This window comes from Panthera leo, chromosome C1, assembly GCF_018350215.1.
Source record: "Panthera leo isolate Ple1 chromosome C1, P.leo_Ple1_pat1.1, whole genome shotgun sequence".
Lineage (NCBI taxonomy): Eukaryota > Metazoa > Chordata > Mammalia > Carnivora > Felidae > Panthera > Panthera leo.
In genome coordinates this window covers 206,522,950-206,545,728 of record NC_056686.1, presented here as the reverse complement: position 1 = coordinate 206,545,728, position 22,779 = coordinate 206,522,950, and the positions used below count along the sequence as shown (strand labels likewise).

The 22,779-nt window shown below is 46.9% G+C and overlaps 1 protein-coding gene across 1 annotated transcript; it reads left to right on the top strand.

The window, feature by feature from the left end:
* The first annotated feature begins 776 nt into the window (after window positions 1-776).
* Window positions 777-20,796, top strand: FAM124B (family with sequence similarity 124 member B). Its single transcript, XM_042953332.1, has 2 exons — window positions 777-1,508; window positions 19,020-20,796. The coding sequence occupies exons 1-2, from the start codon at window positions 777-779 to the stop codon at window positions 19,668-19,670; spliced, it is 1,383 nt and encodes a 460-aa protein (XP_042809266.1). The 3' UTR covers window positions 19,671-20,796.
* Window positions 20,797-22,779: the final 1,983 nt, after the last annotated feature.

Here is a 22,779-nt window from a genome sequence, read left to right as displayed (position 1 = left end):
AACTCTCACTCTTTTGTGAAGAATCACATGAACGGGGCGGGGGGGAGGGCTTAGTTTTGAAACGTTTTTTTAGTACCTGCCCTCAGACTCTGCGGTAGAGCAAATCCTTTTTGGTGAACAGTCAATATTATTTAGATAAAATATCCTCTCTGTCTCTGCCCTAGGATCCGTTGTCCTGCAACAAAATAAAAAGACAAAGGAGGGGGGTGGAAATCCTGGCCAGGGGACAAGTTGCAGAATTGTTTTAAAGCGGTCATTGTGTTCAGGTGGCCTGGAGGGACGTAAGGAGGAAATCAGAACCCATTGTGGGCCCATAAACCGTAAACCGAGTGTCTTTTCAACTAAACAGATCGCTATCAGCCCGACAGAGCGACAGAGCCGACTCCTGTTCCTTTTTTGCCCGGTCATTTCCTTTCCTGAGTGTCTGTAAGAACCACCCACTTGAGTGTTTCTCAGGATTGCAGGTTTTTAGGGCAAACAGAACCCCTGGGGAGTGCCTGGACGAGCCAAACGCGCAGTGACACTGTGCGCGCGAGTGACGCTGTGGCTGACATCGACCCCCGCTGCGGTCGTGCCCCGATCTGTGTGGATTGCCTCCCGTGTGGCCGCCGGCAGCCAGGGGCACAGGTTGGGAGCTCGGCTCGGAAGGGGGGCGGGGGTGCGGGTTTCCTGGTGGGCTGCAGGCTCTGCGTGAGAACCGCCCGCTGCTCCGTTCACCGCGGAAGCTGGCCCCGGGCCCCCGTCCCCTTGCTGCCTCTGTCCTCGGTCAGTCCAGCATGGACGAGACACCAGAGCCTCTGGCCATGACCGTCCACCTCCTGGCCAACTCTGGGCACGGCTCGCTTCTGCAGCAAACTCTCGACCGGCTCCTGGACTGCGTGTGCCCAGACTTCCGTCCCTTTCTGGTGTCAGAGCGGGTCCGGCCAGCGAAATACTACGACAGGGGCCACTCCAGGCGCTCACGGTTCCCGGGGATGTCTGTTTTGCTCTTCCTGCACGAGAGCCTCGGGGAGGAGCGCCTGTTCCGGGTCCTCGACTCCCTCCGGCGCTGGCCCTGGCAGTGCTACCCGGCCCCCGACGCCCCGGGGCGACCGTGTCCCTACGTTCTCGCCAAGCAGGAGTTCTACAGCCTGGACAGCCAGATGCCTGTCTGGGGCGTGAGGCAGGTGCACTGTGGGGCTGAGATCCTGCGAGTGACACTCTACTGCAGTTTTGACAACTACGAGGATGCCATCAGACTCTACGAGCTGATCCTGCAGAAGGACGCCACCTTGCAGAAGAGCAACTTCTGTTTCTTTGTGCTCTATGCCACCGAGAGCTTTGCTCTGCAGCTGTCCCTGAAGCAGTTGCCCCTCGGGATGTCAGTGGACCCCAAAGAGTCTTCAGTGCTGCAGTTTAAGGTCCAAGAGATTGGCCAGTTAGTGCCTCTTCTACCCCATCCGTGCGTCCCCATCAGCCGCACCAGGTGGCAAACACAGGACTACGACGGCAACCAGATTCTGCTTCAGGTATTCCTGTTTTGCCTCTGATCTTTGTAGACGCACATGGAACTGTGTGATTTTATGTCTGAGATGGGCCTTAGCGATGATCCGATGCAGTGGGTCTCAACCTTGGTGGCACGTCACAATCCCCCGGGGAGCTTGGCTTGGAAAACGTCTCCTGCCACAGCAGCACCCCAGGTCAGTGAGACTGGCGTCTCCGGGGGGCTCCTTGGACGACTCAGATATGTAGCAAGTGTCAGGGTTGAGCATCAGTGGGCTAATAAAATCCCCTCATCTGACAGATAAGGGAGTTCAAGCTCCGTGAGCTTGTAGCTTATACAAGATTGTCCTTTAAAACTGTGTGCAAATACTTGGCCCACTCTTGGTTCAGAAATAGTGTAAGCTCCTTCCATCCGACCTAAGGAAGCTCAAGCTGTAATTATAGTTGAGGATGTTAAGTTTGCAGTCCTGTGGACTTAATATTTTCCCTGTTGACTTACGTAGTTTTCTTTTTTATTTAATTTGAGAAAGAGAGAGAGAGAGAGAGTGTGTGCATGCATGAGTAGGGGAGGGGCAGAAGGAGAGAGAACCTTAAGCAAGCTCCACATCTAGCATGGAGCCCGACCCGGGGTTCGATTCTACAACCCCGGTGATCGTGATCTGAACTGAAATCAAGAGTCCGATGCTCAACCGACTGAACCCCCCAGGTGCCCCTTGAAAACGCTCCTTGAGAACACTTGACCTCATTTTCAAGCATCTTGTATCACTGTCAAATTCTACCCCAAATCAAGCTAGGTGGTTCGAACTCCTTTAAAAAAAAATCTTGATATAAAAGCCTTCTGTAAGCATCCCCTATAAGCCAAGCACCATCCTGATAGCGATCATGTGGCGTCTCTTATGGAGTATTCTCTTCGGGGTGAGCCTGGCACCTAGAAGCTGCCTGGCTTAGTCTGGGTTTCTTCATTAGCACCACAAAGGTAATATCAACATCTTCCTAGAGTGTGGGTTGTTATGCACACGAAATGCCTTAACATTTAACGCCCACAATGCAATTTTAACTATTATTGATTATGACCTAGACTAATGTATTACGTTGATTACTTCATTTAATTCTTATTAAAAATTTTTTTTAACGTTTATTTATTATTGAGAGACAGAGAAAGACAGAGCATGAGCAAGGGAGGGGCCGAGAGACAGGAAGACACAGAATGTGAAGCAGACTCCGGGCTCCGAGCTGTCAGCACAGAGCCCGACGTGGGGCTCGAACTCACAAACTGTGAGATCATGACCTGAGCCGAAGTCGGACGCTCAACCGACTGAGCCAACCAGGCGCCCCATTCATTTAATTCTTATAACAACCTAGGAAATCACTATTTTTCCCATTTTGCAGATGACAAAACTGAGGGGGAGAGATTCTCAGTGAATTGCCTAAGACATAAGACAACTCATGCAATTCTCCATTCTTATCCAGTGCTCTGTGAGTGTGCATGCTTGTGTAAGTGTGTGCAGGCAGGGCATGATACTCACAGCAAAATGTTCTGTGGCTTCTGTCCTTGAGAAATGGTCAGAAACCCCTTTAAGGCCGATTGGGTACAGTAATAACAGGACAGAAGACAAAAAGTCTTTCCCTTTGATTAATTTTGTTGTCATCAGCTTTGAGCTATTAATAACATATGAATCATAGTGATTCTGTGTCAAAAGATTTCTAAATTATTTACTTCTTGTTCACCTAAGGTGGACAGGTACTCTTTCTGTCGGTTGCCTTGTAATTAACCCAGCAATTTCCAAGGCATCTAAAGTTTCTGCTTCAGCCCGGTTAATCTCCGGAATTTATAATCAACCTCACTGTCAAATAAACATTTAATATGTGTGTGCAGCAGGGGGCACATTTTTTAAACTGTTCTTATTTTCAAGATTAACCCAACCTACTCGGATCAGATTCTCTTCTGTAAACCAATTTTTGCATCCAAGGGAATGGGATCATGGGGGTTAGTATACTTCTCAGGCAGAGGCTGATTTTCTATAAAGTCAGACCCCCCTGGGACTCACAGGGGAGGGTCAGGGACCCCCAGTGAAGATTGTAGGGAAACAAATGCCTGGCGGCCCAGATGACCGATGTTGACCAAAAGAAAGAAAATAATACGTACTCAGTGGAAAACCATAACTACGGATTCACCTCTCCACAAATAACCCTTCCTCAGCGCCGGAATGGACGTGAGTGTGGGCGGGTGATGGGCAAAGCTTCCTGAGGAGTGATACCTGGGCCTCCTGAAGCTGGACAGCCCGGAAGAAAGGAGCCAGATGGAGAAGGGAGGAAGGTGTTATAAAGAGGAGAGACCGTGGGTGACAATGTGTGATGTGGCATTTCCTTAGCAGGGCATGTAAAAAAACACACACAAAAAAAACAAAAAAACAAACAAAAAAAAACTGCCCGAGGTTCTGTGTGGCTGGGGTGAAGAGAGTGGGGTCATGGGAAGAAGATGAGAGGTAGGTGGGACCACATCATCAGGAATATGGTCAGCCACTGGAAGGTAAGCGCCATGGAGCAGGAACCTCTGTCTTCCCAGTACCTAGGACGGCCCGGCGCATGGTAGGCAAATACATTCTCGTGTGGACGAACAAGTGTCTCGCTAAGGAGCTTCTATTTTATCCTTATTGTAATCAGCGGTCACTGATGGAGCCTGTGCATGGTACTGACTGGTACAATTAGGTACAGGATCAAAAGAGAGAAAATATAGATGGAGGTGCTCTGTAAAGTGGACGCTGTAGGAGATTGTGCAGAAGCAATGTAATTCTTGTGTGTGTGTGTGTATGTGTGTGTGTGTGTAAGAAAGCCACCAGCTGTCCTGCCAGAGGCACACAGGGAACAGTTGTTTTCCCAGCTGACCTGCCAGTGCAGAATGTCAGAATGCGCATTTTTGCAGAGAGTGATATTAGGGTTCATAGTAGGTGCTCAGTAAATGAATGGATGTGTCAATAAACGGTCGACTATGTCCGTGTGGATTCACCCACCAAATACTTTTTTATTTTTTTAAAGTTTATTTATTTTGAGTGAGAGAGAGAGAGAGCGAGAGCACGAGCAGGTGGGGGGCAGGTAGAGAGAGAGGGACACAGAGAATCCTAAGCAAGCTCTGTGCGGTACCGTGCACGGAACCCAATGAGGGACTTAAACCTACGAAACCGTGAGATCAGAACCTGAGCCTAAGAGTCGGACGCTGAACCCACTGAGCCACCCAGGTGCCCCTCGTTCACCAAATACTCGTATTGATTGTCTACCCTGCACCGGAACCTGTTCAGGCCCCGCTCTCCATTTGTCTTAGTCCTTTTATTATTTATTTATTTAAAAGAAAATTTTTAATGTTTCTTTGTTTTTGAGGGAGAAAGACAGAGCCTGAGTGGGGGAGGGGCAGAGAAAGAGGGAGACACAGAATCCGAACGCCGGCTCCGGGCTCCGAGCTGTCAGCACAGAGCCCGGCGCGGGGGTTGAACTCACGGGCCATGAGATCACGACTGAGCCGAAGTTGGAGGCCCAACCAACTGAGCCACCCAGGCGCCCCTGTCTTAGTTCTTAACGGCTGCCGATGTACGGTGGCTTGATTCTTCCCTTCCCCCTTTAGCGGTGCTTTGTCCTTGCATTTTTCCGTGGTTGCCCCGTGGGAGACAAGACAGGCGTCCCTCTTACCCTGTGGTTGGGTCTTCTTTGCCATGACACGTTGCCTTTCCTGGCGGATGGGGGGGCTGGATTCTCCCCCAGGAGCCTGCGATACGAGGAGCCTGCTCTGGTAGGGCTGCAGCCCACCCCCTCACCCCCCGCCCCTGCCTTGAGTATAGGGACAGAAAGGGTTGATTTGACCAAGACTGGAGCATGTGTGACTTGGAAGATGACCGAACCGGGCTGTGGTAGGGGGGTAGGGGTAGGGCTGGAGAGTTCAGATGAGTTTTTGGGGAAAGATTGTGGCCCGCTGAGTATAGGTGCAGGGGGATCTACAACAGGCAGCAGAGAGGCGTTTATTAAGGTTGTTAGAGAAGAAGCAGACATAGTAGGTCCCTGTGAGATTCAGTTTAGATGATGACGCCGGCACCATCACGGCGGGTGGATTGGATGAGCACCAGACGGACCGATCCAGAGGTGACTTCGACCGCCCAATCAGGGACTAGCAAAGTTTTAAGTAAGGGAAAGCACGATGGAAGCGTGAGGTTAAATATGAACCGGGTTTAAAAGAGAAGGGAGGTGACGATGGGTCTGGACACCTCGGGGCTTGAGATGCCTGCAGGTCATTCGGGTGATATTCCGGAGTCAGGTGGCCCCTGAGGGCAGGAGCTTGGGGTAGGGACACGGGCAGGGTCGGGGGTGGGGGGGAGATGGCTGAAGCCCTGCGCAGAAGTGGTGGTAACCGAGGAAACGTGTGTAGAATTTGAAGAGAAGGAAGCAGAATCTATGAAGCGTCCACACTCCGGGAGACGGGAGAGAGAAGAAGAACTGGGGAATGAAAGGGAGAAGCAGGTGCAGACCGTGATGTCGTCGAAGCCAGTGTGTACTTGGTGGCGTGAATTTTCTCGGGTGCGCTAGAACGGGCCCCTGAGGTTCTTCCAGCCTCCTCTCCTCATCGGGCCACTGCTGTCTGGTTGTGTCGCCAATAACCCCGGGGAGATCAGCACCAGCTACAGGGCCGTCCCACCTCCACGGGTAGCTGCTGCGACCACCATGGGCATGTCCTTGCCAATGTCTCCACAACACTACTGAAGCCAGGCTCTAATTTCCAACAAGGTCTTTGTGAAAGGTTGAGGCTGAAAGGGGAAAACAACAGAACATTCTTTACAGGAGAGGTAACTTACAAGCACCACTGGGTGTCACCATTCAGAGCTCCTTGGCCAAGACGTGACCTTGAGGTCCTCTCACACGTCTCCGTGTGTGCTGCACGTGTGTCACCAGGAGGTGCTCCAGGCCAAGCACACAGCGAGAGCAGGAAGGTTCCCTCTTATCTCTTGGGGGCCCACCTTCCAGGTCTTCTTTCTTGACAAGAGTTGACTGCTTCCCAAGACGAATGAAATGGGGAAGTTCACACTCGTCTCCACCACCTGCCCCACCGTGGTGGTGTCTCGTCCGTGGACCCAGGCAGGGGGTTTGCTTACATCAGCACATGAACCGAACGTCAGTACAATCTGGGATGCTGAGTCTCAACAACAGATGTTGGTCATTAGCCATCCTTTCTGGTGGCTTCTCTCAGTTTATTCCGCCGAATGAGCGGGCAATCACGCCTGTGTGAGCTTCGTCCAGTCCCTGGGCTCGCCTATGGATCCTCTACAAGTAACGCTTGAGTTCTCCAAGAACCAGCGTTTTATTTCATTGATTTTCTCTACTGATTTCCTGTTTTCAAGTGCATTGATTTCTGCTCTAATTCTTATTATCTTCCGCTTACTTCAGATTTTTTTTAAAGGATATTCTCTTCTTGATGATTTTTTGAGAGAGAGAGAGTGCAGGTGGGGGAAGGGCAGAGAGAGAGAGGGACAGAGGATCTGAAGCAGGCTCTGTGTTGACAGCGGACAGCCTGATGTGGGGCTCGAACCCATGAACTGTGAGATCATGACCTGAGCCAAAGTCATATGCTTAACGGACTGACTCACTCAGGCGCCCCTTACTTTGGAGTTAATATGCTTTTCTTTTTTGAGTTTCCTAAGGTGGAAACTTAGATTGTTGATTTGAGGTCTTTCTTCTTTTCTAATATATGCATTCAATGCTATATGTGATATATATATGTGTGTATATATATATATATATATATACACACACACACATAATTAAATACATTGTTGGTATTATCATTAAAATTTAAAAAAAAATCTTTATTTATTTTTGACAGAGAGAGAGAGAGAGAAACAGAGAGAGGAGACACAGAATCCGAAGCAGGTTCCAGGCTCTGAACTGTCAGTACCCAGCCCGACATGGGCCTTGAACTCACCAATGGGAGTTCATGACCTGAGCCAGTTAGATGCTTGACCGACTGAGCCACCCAGGCACCCTTGGTATTATTATTTTAAACACACTTTTTTGTTAGATCAACTAAGAATGAGAAAAATAAAAGTTGACCTTCATTTACTCCTTCTTCAATGTTCTTCCTTCCAAGTTTCTGATCTTTATTACTTTGCTTCTCTCCAAAGAACTTTTAATGTTTCTTGCAAGGCAGGCCTACTGACACACAAATTCCTTCAATCTCTGTTTGAGAAAGACTTTATTTCTGCTTCACGTTTGTAGGAAAATTTCATAGGGTACAGAATTCTAGCTTGGTGGCTATTTTTTTCTCTTCACACTTTAAATATTTCACTCCATTCTCGCTAGCATGGCTTTTGAAAAGTGGGATGTGACCCTTATCTTTTTTCTTTTTTTTCTGACATCCGTTGGGATTTTTTTTCTTTATCTTTGACTTCTGTAGTTTGGAAAACGCATGTCTAGGTGTAGCTTTGGGGGGATTTTTGCGGTGGTGTTCTCTGAGCTTCCTGGATTTGTGTTCTTGTGTCTGACATTAATTTGGGGGAAATTCTCAGGCACGGTTATTTCCAATATTTCTTCTGTTCCTTTCTCTGTTTCTTGCCTCCTGGTGTTCCTACCATGCAAATGTGACACTTTTTGTAGCTGCCTCCCAGTCCTTGGATATTCCGTTCTGGTTTTTTGTCTTTGTTCTCTTTGATTTTTAGCTTTGTCTTGTTTTTTTAAAGTTTATTTTGAGAGAGTGGGGAGAGAGCATGCCCGCAATTAAGAGAGAGGCAGAGAGAGAGGGAGAGAAAAAAACCCAGGCAGGCCCCGTGCTGCGGGTGAACTCACGAAACCATGAGATCATGATCTGAACCGAAACCAAGAGTCAGACGCTCAACCACTGGGCCACCCAGGTGCCCCCGATTTTTAGTGTTGAAAGTTTCTTCTGAGGTTCGCTCTAGCTCAGTGATTCTTTGCTCAACCGTGTCCAGTCTACTAGTAAGCCCATCGAAGGTGTTCTTTATTTCTGTTACAGTGTTGGTTTTGCTTTTTTTTTTTTTAAATCTCTAGTGTTTCTTTCTGGTTCTTTCTTAGGATTTCTGTCTCTGTTTACATGGCTCACCTGTCCTTGCTTGCGGTCTGCTTTATCCATTAGAGCTCCTAGGACATTCATCAAGTTATTTCAAATTCCTGGCCTGATAATCCCAACAGCGCTGCCATGCCTGGCTCTGATGTTTACCGTCTCTTCAAATTATTATTTATTTTTTAAATTTTTTAAAAAAATTTAATTTTTTTTAAAATTTAATTTTTTAAAAAAATTTAAATATTTTTAAATTATTTATTTAAATTATAGAACTTTAAATTATTATTTATTTATTATTATTTTTTAGGGGCATCCGGGGGGCTCAGTCAGTTAACCACTTGAATCTTGATTTCGGCTCAGGTCATAAGCTCATGGTAGTGGGCTGGAGCCTTGAGGTATGGAGCCTGCTTAAGATTCTCTTTCTCCCTCTCCCACTGCCCCTCTCCTACTCACGCTTTCTCTCTCCCTCCCTCTCCCTCTCTCTCTCTCTCAAAAAAAAAAAAAAAAAAAAAAAAGAAGAAGAAGAAAAGAAAAAAATGGTTTCTTTTCTCCTTCCCCCCAGAAGCACAAGGAGAAGTTTCTCCCATATTTATTGTGAGAGTATGGTCAGGCTCCTGGAGGTAAATCTCACAAGCTTGTGGGGCCCCTCTGACTAGGTCCCCCTGGAGTTTTTAACTCTCAGAGTTGTCCACACGAAGCCTTCTGCCATTCCTTAGTCAGAGTTCAGGTTTTCCTCATCTGGCCCTGCTTCCCGCTGGCGTTTCCCCTTAGGAGTCTCTGCTCCGAGAAGCCATGATTCCCTGCATTTATCTGTCTCTCCGGTCCTGGGGCTGCTATTTGTCTTCATCCTCACTTCTTGTACAAATGCTGGGAGAGTTTCGCCATAAGGCCACAAGCATCATGCACATTGACCACTCCTGCCTCGAAAGTCTGTCCTCTGTGGGTTTCCATAACCCAGCTCTTTAAGTTTGCCTTCTCTTTCCATCTTTTTTTCAAGGACTCACCTCTTTCTTCCTGTCCCTAAATCAGGTTCTCTCAGCCTTGGCGGTATTGACATTTTGGACTAGATGATTCTTGGTCATGGAGGACTGTCCTGTGCCTTGCTGATGTGAGCAGCACCGTTGGCTCTGTCACTAGAGGCTAGTAGTACCGACCCCCGCACCCCAGTTGCGACAACCAAAACGTCTCCAGACCTTGTCAAACGCCTCTGGGGGTGAAGGTTCCCCCAGCTGAGAACCACTGTCCTTGGCCGAAGGTTTCCCTAAGGTTAAGAAATATAGACCATCCTGTGGACTTAGCCTCATCTTTGTTGACCTTACTGCTGTGTGAGAATCTCTGGCTCTCGAGCTTTAGCTTATTTCCGGCTCCCTGGAAGACCACGGGACCGTCATGTCTCATTCGCACCTCGCATTCAGTCCGAGCGAAACCTAAGACACCATCGACAGCCTCCCCCAACCTCTCCGGCTCTGGTCACCCTCTCCCCATTTGCAGTGGTTTTGAAACACTGTCATTTTTAAAGCCTCTTTTCCCAGAAGCCCCTCATTCAGTCACACCTAGTGAATGTAGGTGAATAGAAAACTGTGGTAGTTTTCTACTGGGGTCATTCTTTTTCCCCCTTCCTTCTTTAAGCCCGCGTAGCTTTAAAGGTGTTATTATTATTATTATTCTGACATTCTAACTCTTCACTCCGGCTCCGGGCATCCTATTTTACCCAGCACACCACAGTTGAACACATTTTTAAATGGCGGCTAACTTTATGGCTAGCCCAACTTTCTTTCCAGAAGTCTAGGCTCACCCCTGCACCCAGATATGTTTTTTTTATTGTCCTAAAATACACAGAACACAACATTTATTCACCTGAGCCCTTTTTAAGTGTCGGGTTCAGGGCCATTAAGTACATTTACAATGTTACACTACCATCACCACAGTCTGTTTCTAGAACTTTCTCATCACCCCACATAGAAACTCTGTACCTATTAAACTATAACTCCCTCTTCCGTCCTCCCCTAGTCCCTGGTAACCTTGGTTCTTCTTTCTGTCTCTATAAACTTGCCTATTCTAGGCACCTCACCTATGTGATGCGACACATAGCATATAATACTTGTCCTTACATATGGCTTAGTTCACGCAGTGTAATGTTTTCTAGGTTTATCCATGTAACAGGTGTCAGAATTTCATTCCTTTTTGAGTTGAAAATTTCCATTTTATGGATATCTGGCATCTCTGCATTGCCTAAGCCGTTTCTTGTCCAGAGATGTCTTTCTCTGCCTCTTCACTTCTCCACCCTGCCAGGCTCTGCTCGATCGAATGGCAATTTGCCTCCAAAACCTGCCGTGAAGCTCCAATGCACATTAGCTTCCGTTTGGTGCACGTTTCACATGGAAATTTTTGTAACCCACAACTGATCACGTATTTTCTTATTCTTGTACCATATAATTTGGAAGTCTATGACTCTCCGCTTCCTTTCAGTATTTTGTTGTAAATGTCTATTTCCAGTAGACCAGCGGGTAGACAGCTGCTTCCGCACCACCGGTTGATCGACTGCTTGTTTTCAGGAAATAAGCCTGTCTCTTCGGAAAAGGTGTGTGTTCCAGAAGCTAGTTTGCTGTAAGCGAGCACGTGGTTCTTTTCACCTGACCAACATTTGTGTTGTGTTCTGTCTTAGCCGTTCAAAAAATCAAAGAACAAGGTCTGTCCTGAAGAAAGTAATTCATCTTCTTCGGTAGCATTTCTCGAGGGTCCTTTCCCATTTCCGAATCTCTCCGCTGTGTGCGCTTCTACTCTACTCCTCCCTCTTTGTCACTCTCTTCGTTTCTTATTCATTCTCCATCCCTACCCCAAATGTGCCCCACACAACCACACACAACACACACACACACACACACACACACACACACGCACACACACACACACACACACACACAGCCGTCCTTACCCTTCTGCTCACTCAATACTTGGGTTTATGCTGCCCTGAAGGAACACTTCGAGGCATTGCTCAGAAGGTTTTCACTCTTACAGAAAAGCAGTTAACATCAGTGGTTGTGATTAATCAGTTAAAGTACCTTTCTTTTTTCTTTTTGTAAAAAAATTTAGTTATTTATTTTTGAGGGGTGAGGGGTGTGTTGGGGAGGGGCAGAGAGAGAGGCAGACAGAAGATCTGCTCTCTGAGAGCAGAGAGCCTGACACGGGGCTTGAACTCACCAACTGTGAGATCATGACCTGAGCTGAAGTCAGATGCGTAACTGACTGAGCCCCCACAGACGGCCTCCACTTTTTTTTTTTTTTTTTTTTTGGTAAGTACCTTTACTTTAAAGAACAATTAATCAGAAGACAGTGGTTTCAACTCTTAAGTAAGCAAGTCTGGCATTGTTCGGGGGGTTCTTATTATCTGCATCATTTGTTTCCATTTAATTTTTTTTTTCAGTGTAGGAGAAATTCTCTTATCTCTTGCAATCACGTTTAGTAAGAGACAATCTTATTTTCCCTTCATGGTATGAATCTGTTCTTTAACAGCTTAATCATTTTTTAATGATGCATATTCTCTTGTTTCTCAGGTATTTAGAATCAAATGAGTGACGCACGATAGTCCTATTCATCAAGATAACTGCCAGGGTTCCCCGAAACTTGAAAAAGCTAGTTCTCAATTTGTAACATTTTACAAATATTTCTTGGAAAGATGAGCTCTAAATGATCAGAATTCTTACAAATGCATTTCAATTTGTGTTCTGGCAAGAGCAGCCTTCTTCTCCCCCAAGGGATTTCTCTCAATCACTCAGCATTATGTTTCTCCTGGAAATTCTTCACCGTAACTGCACACGTCTGCATTTCTACATTAATAATATTGCACTCAATTGTGGTCTGTGGTCTAAGGATCTTAGACCTCACTTTGAGAATGAGAAGTTGACATTTCCTTCTCCTAAAATGTTTGCAGAAATGGCCAACCATACGATGAAAGTCATTTTGACTTTTCTTTAAAAGGCTTGAGATCTACCTAATGTCAAATAATTAGGGGCCCAATAGGATGTTACATCTCCATACCTTTATACATGTAAAAATGTACATTTTGTTAGGTGCTAAGCTTTACGTATGTATCCAAAAGACATCTAGTTGATTACTTACCATGTGCTAGGCACTATGCGAGGGACTGGAGATACAATAATGAAGAAGATGAATATACCCCTTGCTCAAGATGGCAAGTTCAGAGAAAGACACAGAGATGTAAGTGGACAAGTGCATAACAGTGTGATAACTACTATGATATGGAAGTACAGGCTGCGAGGAGATCTAGTAATAATGCTAATTACTATGATACTAACCAACTCATATTTAGCAGAGCTATGTCCCAGCCACTGTTATCATTTAATCCTTTCAACAACTCTATGATGCTGGTACTCAGGATTATTTCCTTTCATAGGTGAGGAAACTGAGGCATAGGAAGATTAGGTAACTTCTCTAAAGTCCAACAACTAAGTGGCAGAGCCAATATTTAGGGGACCTAACCCAGAATCAGTGACATTAAGAAAGCTTCCAAGAGGAAGTGATGTGGAAGCGGGGGCTGATCATGGGTTTTTAGGGAGAGGGGTGAGAAGAGACATATCCCAGACCGAGGAAATAATGTACACAAACACTGGCACTGGGAAAGAGCAAATCATGTCCAACGAAGCTCGATTTTGGCAAGTGGAGGCTGAAAGGGAGGAAGTGGTGAATGACCAGGCTGGAGGAAGAGGGGGCAGACTGTGGAGGGTGTAATCGGTCATATTAAAGGACTTAGATTCTTGGGGCGCCTGGGTGGCTCAGTCGGTTAAGCGGCCGGCTTCGGCCCGGGTCATGATCTCGTGGTCCGTGAGTTCGAGCCCCGCATCGGGCTCTGTGCTGACAGCTCAGAGCCTGGAGCCTGTTTCAGATTCTGTGTCTCCCTCTCTCTGACCCTCCCCCATTCATGCTTTGTCTCTCTCTGTCTCAAAAATAAATAAACGCTAAAAAAAAATAATAATAAAATAAAGGACTTAGATTCTTATCTCAAGAAGAATAGGGAGCCATCTGAAGTAGGAGGGTGACATGATGAAAGCTGTTTCTGAAGCTCCTCTTGTAGAGGAGTACAGGAGGGATCGGAGGGATGTGAGGGCATCGACGGGGGCCTCATCCCATAGCTGTGGCAGTAATTCAGACGAGAGATGGCAAGAGCCTGCCCTAGGGCTAAGGGCATTGGACACGGAGAGCCAGGAAGATCGGAGAAATCTTTGGGCGACAGAGTCCACGGGAGTGGATGACACGGGGACAAAGAAGGGGAAATGATGCTCTTGCTTTGCTAGCACGGGGCTAACGCGTTTGAAGAAAGGGAAAAGACTAAACGGAATGGAATTAGCATGAGTAGGGAAATGAGTTCAGTTTTGAACATGTTGAGTTTGAGGAGCTGGTGCCTGGAAGGCAGTTGGATAGACAAGTGGGAGGCTTATAAGACAGATCTGAGCTGTAGTTACGCTTTGGGGAGCCTTCATCATTTACACAGTAATTGAAGCTTTAAAAAAAAAAAAAAAAAAAAAAAAGACTTCAAATGTAAAGGAGAAAGGTCAGCCTTGTAAAATTCAACCGGAGCTCAAGTAACAGTGAATGACAAGGAAGCTGATTGAGGATGATCTCTGGCAAGGGCAATTTCAGTGGATTGGTAGCGGGGAGAGTCAGTGCCATGGGTAGAGGAAATAAGGGGAGGTTAGTAGGATAAATGAGTGTGGATACATTTAATAGAGAGGCTTGACTGTGAAGGAGAAGAGAGAGAGAGCCGGAGGGCATTAGGGTGAAGGAATGTGTTTATTCAAGATAGACCTGAGCAGGTTTAATTGTTGTGGTAAAAGAGCGGGCAGAGCATGGGGTAGAGAGAAGGAGGGGAGAAACAAGATAGCAAAGTGGGAGGAAATGAATCATCCATAAGTTGGCGGTGGCCAGGAAGGCAGGAGGCATTGGAATTCATGGAGCAGAGACTGGTCCTGTTTCTTGTGGGGAGGATGATGATGTTGCCGGTACATTAGATGGTAGGCAGCCGAGAGGTGCTAGCTGCTGATGGCTTTTGTTTTCTCCCTAATCTAGAGATCCTTCTGCCTGGGGAGGGGGTGTGGTGGCCCCACTGACGGTGTGAGGACGGCTCGGAAGGTCTGAAGCAGCTGACAGTTGGCTAAGGAAACAGGACCTACGGGGAGCCTGGGCCCAGTTGGAAAGCGCACCTTCATGGTGATGTCACGCTGAACAGTCGTGTGCTTTTCTGCAGCCTGCAGTTCAAGGCACACTTTCAGAGCCTGTGGGCACGCAGGTGGAACCCGGAGTTGGGAGGTCTCGAGGGAGGCTTTGGCGGAACGAAAGGGAGTGGTGGAGAGGAGTGGGAGGTATGGGCGGGGAAGTGGTTGAAGCCATGAGGGCCTTTGGACTCCAGTTGACATGGAAGGAGGTGTTGATGGGAAAGAGCTGATGTAACAGGAGAGCTGAGTGTTGGAACAAGAAAGACTGCTCAGGGGTCCCTGGGAGGTAGAACATTGCCAGTGGGGCGAGGCCCAGGGGAGGGGCCATGGGCTGAGCAGAGCTGAGAGGAGGGGCGACTACAGACCCTGCCCTGAGAGGCACTTCCTGGTTGCTCTGAGGCTTCTCCTTCTCTTCAGGATTGGCAGAAAATTCAATAGGACCTCAGAACCAAACCAGTGGATTTCCTCATCCAGACTGGATAGTCTAATACCAACCCTGAATGATCTCTGAGTATGGGAATCCCTAGGCCAGTTTCCATTTCCGGAAGAAAAAGACTTCACTGGGTCACGTAAAAAGGTAGATTATAGTGTCAAACGATTCTCCAGGAGGCTAGGCTGGCGGTTCAGCCCTCTGAGGGGACTTGGGGAGTTTGTTCTCCCAGGAGAGGAGACCCCAGCTTGCATCCGGGAGAGAGTCTATTTCCCTCTGATTTGGAAAGAATGAACGAGTTGTGTTCTTGGAGAGGGAGAATTTGGGGTCGCTTGAGGTTGGAGTTGGGGAGAAGCCTTTACTTTTTTTTTTTTAATTTAATTTAATTTTTTTTAAAGTAATTTTTTTATTCTTTATAAAGCAATCATATTCTTTTGAGTGGCTAATTCCCCGCTAATTGTAAATATATAATAGTTGTTTATTTTTTTTTAATTTTTTACTTTTTATTTTACACATTGTTCAATGGGCTTTACAGTGAGCCGTCACTGCCTTTACCATGTTTTTCTTATGAGAAGTTATTAGATGAATATAATTTTTTAACGTTTATTTATTTTTGAGAGAGAGACAGAGTGTAAGTAAGCTGGGGAGGGGGGGAGAGAGGGAGACACAGAAGCCCAAGTAGGCTCCAGGCTCTGAGCTGTCAGCACAGAGCCGGATGTGGGGCTTGAACCCATGAGCTGCAAGATCATGACCTGAGCTGAAGCTGGACGCTCAACCAACTGAGCCACCCAGGCGCCCCAGAAATTATTAGATGGATATTATTAGAAGGTAACACTGGGTGAAAGGAAAAATGAAAAGGGACAGAAAGCCAGGAAGGGCAGGGGAGGCAGGAGGAATTAGAGAGAGGCAAAGGCAAATCAGGCAACGGAATGACCAGAAATGTGGAGTGGGAGGTCAGCCTGACACGCTGAGACTCACGGTGACCACGTGATAGCATGCTGCGGGACGCCCACCTTTTCTGGGTCGGTGGCTGTACTTCCCAACTTTTGTTGGGCCATTAGAATCACCCCCGGGGGGGGGGGGGTAGGTTTAAAAATTCCTCAGGCCCAGGTGGCTCCCAACCCAATGACATTAAAACGTCCGCAGGTGGGAGCCTGGTGTCAGTGTTTTAAAGCTCCCCAGGGGGCCCCAGTGTGCAGCCAAGTTTGGGGACAGAAGTTTCTCCTCTGGGTTCGCACACGGGGACACATCCCGGCATGCAGTGGACGTCCCTTTGACAGTGTCCCCGCTAGAGGGGGCTGGGATGTTGGTGGAGGCTCCCCCTGCATGAACGGGGGTGGTGGGCTGGATGGGGGAGGGGGGAGAGGGGGAGGGGAGGGGGGGGAGAGGGAGAGTGGGGGGAAGGGGAGGGGAGGGGGCGCGGCTCAGGGGAAGCACACCTGTGGGGGAGATTTCAGGGTAAGTGGCTTGGTCCAGACTGCAGAATACGGGTTTTCAAAGTGTGTTCCGGGGAGCCTTAGGGACCTGGTGAGTGGGGTCAGCACCCCAGCGGGCGGGGGTGGGGGTGGGGGAGCAAAGGGAGGCCCAGCAGCCTTCAACCAGGGCCGCTCTGCAGAGAGCACCTCATATCTAGGGATTCCAGAAAAGTTTCAAAGTTTCTGCTTGAAAAAAGTGTTGGGAGGTGGAGAGGGGGGGGAGTCATTGTTTTTTTTTCTATAGTGGTGATCAGCCAACCACGGGCCCCCGGGAGCTAAGAATAGTTTTTCCACTTTTAAATGGTTGGTGGGGGGGGGGGAGGGGGAGGACGTCATGACACATGAAAATTGCACAAGATTGAAACCCAGCCACACCCATTTATCTCCTTGTCTGCGGCTGCTTTGCAGCAGAGTCGAGTAATTGCAATGAAGACCTTGGGTCCACGGGGCCTCAGATACATTATACGGCTCTTTACAGAGAATATTTGCCAAAGGAGTTGATGGAAACAACTTTCGCTTTTTGCAGTTTGATCACGGTCACTATACCGTTTCTATCAGAGAGAAAATTGGGGGCTGGGCCTACGTGTGTATGGCATAAGTAAGCAACTACCGGACGCACGTGCGTGGTGATTTGGTCGTTTCTAGACCTGCTTTCTTACTGTTCTGATTTCTTCCTTCTTGCCTGGGGAGATAAATATGGACCAGTCTTTTTTATTTTCTTCTAACAAACCTAAAAACATTTTTTTTTTTTTTTAGATCAGTGTTAAGTTCACAGCAAACTGGAAAATCCCATATGCTCCCCTGCCCCTCGCAGGTACCGCCTCCCCCTCTGTCAGCATCCCGCCATCCCACAATCAATGAACCTGCATAGACAGTCATTATCGCCGAAAGTCCACGGTTTATATTAGGTTTCACTCCTGGTGTTGCACGAACTGTTTTGACAAAGGTATAATGGCGTGTACCGCCCCCCCCCCCCCCCCCCACGGTATCGTACAGAGTACTGTCACTGCCTTAAAAATTCTCTGAGCTCTGCCTGTTCATCCCTCTCTCCTCTCGAACCCCTGGCAACCACTAACTTTTTTTTTTAAATGTTTATTCATTGTTTTGAGAGACAGAGTGTGAGCAGGAGAGGGGCAGAGAGAGAGAGAGAGAGAGAGAGAGGCACAGAATCCTAAGCAGGCTCCAGGCTCTGATCTGTCAGCACAGAGCCCAACGCAGGATTCAAACTCATTAACTGCAAGATCGTGACCTGAGCTGAAGTCGGCCACTTAACCGACTGAGGTGTGCAGGTGCCCCCCACTTTTCTTTTTTCCTTTTTATGGTCTCCATAGCTTTGCCTTTTCCAGAATGTCATATAGTCACAATGATACAGTACGTAGACTTTTCAGACGGGCTTCTTTCACTTAGAAAATGTATTTACGGTTCTTTTGTGACATTCTTTCCCGTATTTGATTAAGGGCAGGGCCAGGCAGGGGTAGGCCCTAGATACCAATTTCTAAGGGCTACTGACAAGAGAGAGAACATTGTCTTTTCCAGAAATCTTCTTGGCCAGAGTGCAGTGTAAAGAGTAGGGGATGAGGCTCCCAAGAGTCCAAGGATGGGAGACGGGCCAGTGAACTCCATTCTGCAGAAGGAGACAGCAGTAAACCCTAGGCTGGGAGCTCTGCTGAGTAGGGCCTGTAAGTTTGGAACCAGAATGGAATTGCTAGGGATTAAGAGAACACAGCTCCCTCCTTTCTTTGTTTCCCACACGACGCTAGGTCTGTGCTATAAACAAACGGCACCCCCCCAATGTAAAGAATATTGGCTTAAAAGGTGTCGAATTATTAGTCTGGCTGGAGTGCCCACATGTCTTGCAGTAGCTCAAGATATATATCATTGGCATGATCTAAAAGAACTACCAACTTTGGAGGACTGAATTCTTATTCCAGGCTTTATCTTGACTATGGCCACGTGTTTGGGTGGCTGTTTATTGTGATTTTGATTGCATAGCTGGTGATACATTGTTGGCATCAGCAAGTGAGGCCGCCAGATGACCTCTTCGAACATCTTTGTGTCATTTGAACCACATGATCTACAAGAACCGTGTGGTTGTCACGCGGTCATTTGATTCTCAGATTCGTAGCCTTGTCACGCGTTAGTGTAGGGAGTCTGAGAGAAAGATGTGTGGAGCTGAATGCTGATACAGCTCATAATTAGATTGGACTTATGGCTTCCATTCAACTGGCTCTGTTGCAAGTCGGCTGTGGGCACAGCATGGCGGAGGACGAATGGGACATCGTCTGCTCTCGGCACTTAGTTAATGGAAAACGTCTGTTGAATTTGTTTCTTTTTCCCTTGTCCCTTAGGTCCAACTGAATCCAGGACTTGGTGTGAGGAATGGCGAGCTTTCCTTTCTGAACGGCACCTCGGGAGCTAACACGCTTCCCCAGGGCTCCAGGCTGATCCCTGTCTCCACAAGGAGGACCCTAGAGCCCAGAGGCCGAAGAAGCCGGGCCAGGAGGCTCAAGGTGGGCTCTCCGGAGTGCCCAGCGCCCGGCGGATGCCCAGCGTCAGACAGCTATAGTGGTACTTTGTGGAAAAACCCTGGTTGCCCATCCCAGGACCGCAGCGCAGCCGCGGGTGCCCGGATGCATCTGCCTTCTCCCCACCTCCAGCCTGGGGCCACAGCAAAGGTCCTCAGCCCGGAAAACAGCTTTGAGAAGCTGGAGGCAGAAACTAATGTGGACACGGGGCGCACCACGGTCAACTGTGAACCCAGGCAATCTTTTGTGAGCAAATTTCCAAGGGATCTCCGGGCCAGCCAGCCACCATCCTGCTTGCCAGACTCATCCTTAGGGGCAACTGCCTCCAAGAACAATAAAATCTCTAAGGAAAGGATCCATGGTTTGTCCCTTGCTGGCCAGAGGGATCTTGATGCAAGGAAGACGATGTCAAAATGTCTCCTTCACCTGCCAGTCCAGGGTGAAGAAAAAGAAGAAGAAGAATTCTTTATATAGCACCAAACAAGTGGGGTTTCCTAAAACACGAGATCAGATACAGTGTTCCAGGAATGGAGCCCTCTGACCTAGAATCGGGCCTGTTTCTTGTTCACGTGAGGGGCCCCGAAGGCTAGCCATGCACAGATCAGTATAGCGCTTATTTCAACTGTTCCCAGTCTCACGGTGCTGTGAACGGTTATTTGCGATCGTGGTCAGGAGGGAACACAGCCAACGTGCAGGGGAAAAAAGCCCTTGGAGACACAGCTAACCCAGCTGGGTGTGTTGAGTTCAGCACCTATCAGAAATAATTGCATTGTATGCAAATGAGTCAGCTGTGTTATGCAATGCTGATGAGCGTATGCACTTTGGTTTTAATTTTCGCTTGGGTTGCATAGTTCATCCCCCTGGATGACACGGACTATTTGTTCTTTAGTGTTTTTTAATTTTATGTGGCCTCCTTTGGTATCTATGCTCTGTATACTACATAGCCGCTCGTGATTTTGCCTTTAAAGTTGTGTGCATCTAGAATGAGTTACCATGCAAGTGTTTTGAAAATTAGAAACAATTTAGTTTTTTCCTGTTTAATGAGCAGAAACACAGGAAGCCAAGAAATCCGGTGAAAAAGGAAAACTAGGCTATGGGATTTCCCAGCCCCTCCATTTCTCATTTGTTTCTGGGCTACTTCAAAGGGGCCAAGTGGTTCATGTTTCTAACCAGAGAGGAACATGACATGATTGGATGATTCCAGATCTCTACTTAACGCGGCAGGAAGATTGGATTGGATGGGTCGTTGGAGCAGGACTTACGTTCTTCTAGCCATGTTCAAATTCCTAAATTTCTTTGCAATACTCATTCATTCATTTATACATTCATTCACTCATTCAGCAAGTATTTATGGAGCACCCATGTTTGAATGAGACAGACATTGACATATGGTCCACATACATTCTGGGGCCGTCCAACCACCAAAAGTTTATGGTCCCACCAGTACAGATCCATTGTATCAACACTTGAGAATATGTTGAAGTGTTAATTCCTCCGGAACCCTTTTCCGCAAGTGATGGTCACACTTGCTGCACAAGGCTGTAGTAACCATTCGTCACCTGCTGGTGGAGACCGGCGCATATTATAAGTTGCAATTATAACCATAATGGACAAATTCTCGGTTGCTCATAGACTGTATTTTTTTGTTGGGTCTATAATAAAGGTTTTTAAAACATCTGAGGTCTGTGTGTTGTAGTCAATTTATAACGTTATTGGACTCCATGAACCTTATTCTCCAAATCCATGCTGATTTGGCCCGATCTTCGTGACAACCCGACACTTAGTATACCCACGTGGAGAGAAGGATGTGTTCGGGCTCAAGCACGGGTCTCAGGGAAGAGACACCCGGCTGAGTTTGGGTGCTCTGCTGACCTTGAAGAGTAGAAATGAAGACGAGTCACAAATAGACAAAGATAAGACTTCTAGGTTGATTTTCTTTTTCTAAGCGCATGACGTCAATATATTCTCATTCTCATTTTCCTTCCCTCCCCCAGACTAAAGTTAGATTTTAGGAAATGGGATGAAGAACTTAATTTCGGTATGATTTTCTATAATAAGAGTTTAAAGTAATGAAAGTCTCATTTAAATTGAGCTCTTGAGCTGCCTTGGAAAGCGCAGCAGGCGGGCAATTCTGAAATTTTCTTCTTGCTTCTTTTGAGGTTACCTGAATTCTTTAACATAAAACATGGGCAAGAATATAAGTACATGGAAATCAGGAAGAATACTGATAAACATGAAGGAGTACCTTACAAAATTGATTTGTAAAATAACACACTCTTAAAGTGACACTGACTAGATCCTTCTCAACACAGGAATCCCATTTATAACACGATGGGATGGATATCCCAGTGCACCAGGGTGCCAAAGTCCCCGCTTTGGGCCCCAGCTTTTAAATGTACTATTTATGGGGCCTTGAACAGTCAGCCTCTTTGATCCTCCGTTGCCTTACCTACTGTAACCAAAAGTTAAGAGAATCAAGATTATGCACCTGAAGGTATTTGGATATTGTTAAGCACAATAAATACGTAAAATAGTAGTATTATTACAAATGGTCCTTCAGACCCGTATTTTTTTAAGATGTCATGACAACGAAAGTTTTTTTTTTTTCAAACAACTTTTAGTAAAATTAATGATTCAGTTAAAAAAAAAAAATCAAACCCAGGGGCACCTGGGTGGCTCAGTTTGTTAAGCGTCCAACTCTTGATTTCGGCTCAAATCGTGATCTCATGGTTCCTGGGTTCGAGCCCTGAATCTGCTGACAGTGTGGAGCTTGCTTGGGATTCTCTCTCTCCCCATCCTTCTCTGCCCCTCCCCTGCTTGTGGTGCCCGGTGTCTCTCTCTCTCTCTCCAAAATAAATAAATAAATGCTAAAAGCAAAAAACAAAAAAACCCAGCTCTCTAAGATTTTTGCTATATGTGCCATTTGTTGACATTCATGTTTCTAGGAGGGAAATTATGGATGGGAAGAAGTCAAATACATCTTAATGTTCAAAAGAGATTGTATGTAACATCGATAAAGTGGCAACTAGTTTAATCAAATTTATCACATTAACCAGATTCTTTACTTGCTTATGCTGTATTTTTTTAATGTAAAATGTATCACTTTTATTTTAATTCATTTTATTTATTTATTTTTTAACGTTTATTTTTGAGAGAGAGAGAGAGAGTGTGGGGAGGGGCAGAGAGCGAGGCAGGGAGAGAGGATCTGAAGTGGGCTCCGAGCTGAGAGTGGAGAGCCCAACACAGGGCTCAAACTCAGGAGCCAGGAGATCATGACCTGAGCCGAAGTTGGACGCTTAACTGACAGAGCCGCCCAGGGGCCCCCTTCCCCTTTTTAAATCAGAGGGACTCTTGAGAATCCGATTACTTTATGTTTCTTTATAGGCACATTAAAGATCAGTCGCATCGCACTTCTTTAGCTATTTTTAACCTCATCAATAGTATATCATACTTTTTTGCAACTGTTCTTTGGACGTTGCTAAACGTTACTAGAAATGGTAGCCTTTGGAAGCTTTCGAATGAGTTTGTTCATTAAAGGAAGTAGAGCAGGGGATTTGGGGGTGGAGAAGGGGAAGGGTGGGAC

Excerpts from the sequence above, each read along its gene's own strand:
- FAM124B (XM_042953332.1), top strand. The coding sequence starts at position 777 with ATGGACGAGACACCAGAGCCTCTGGCCATGACCGTCCACCTCCTGGCC. Across the intron at positions 1,509-19,019 it reads GCAACCAGATTCTGCTTCAG|GTCCAACTGAATCCAGGACT; the intron begins GTATTCCTGTTT and ends CTTGTCCCTTAG.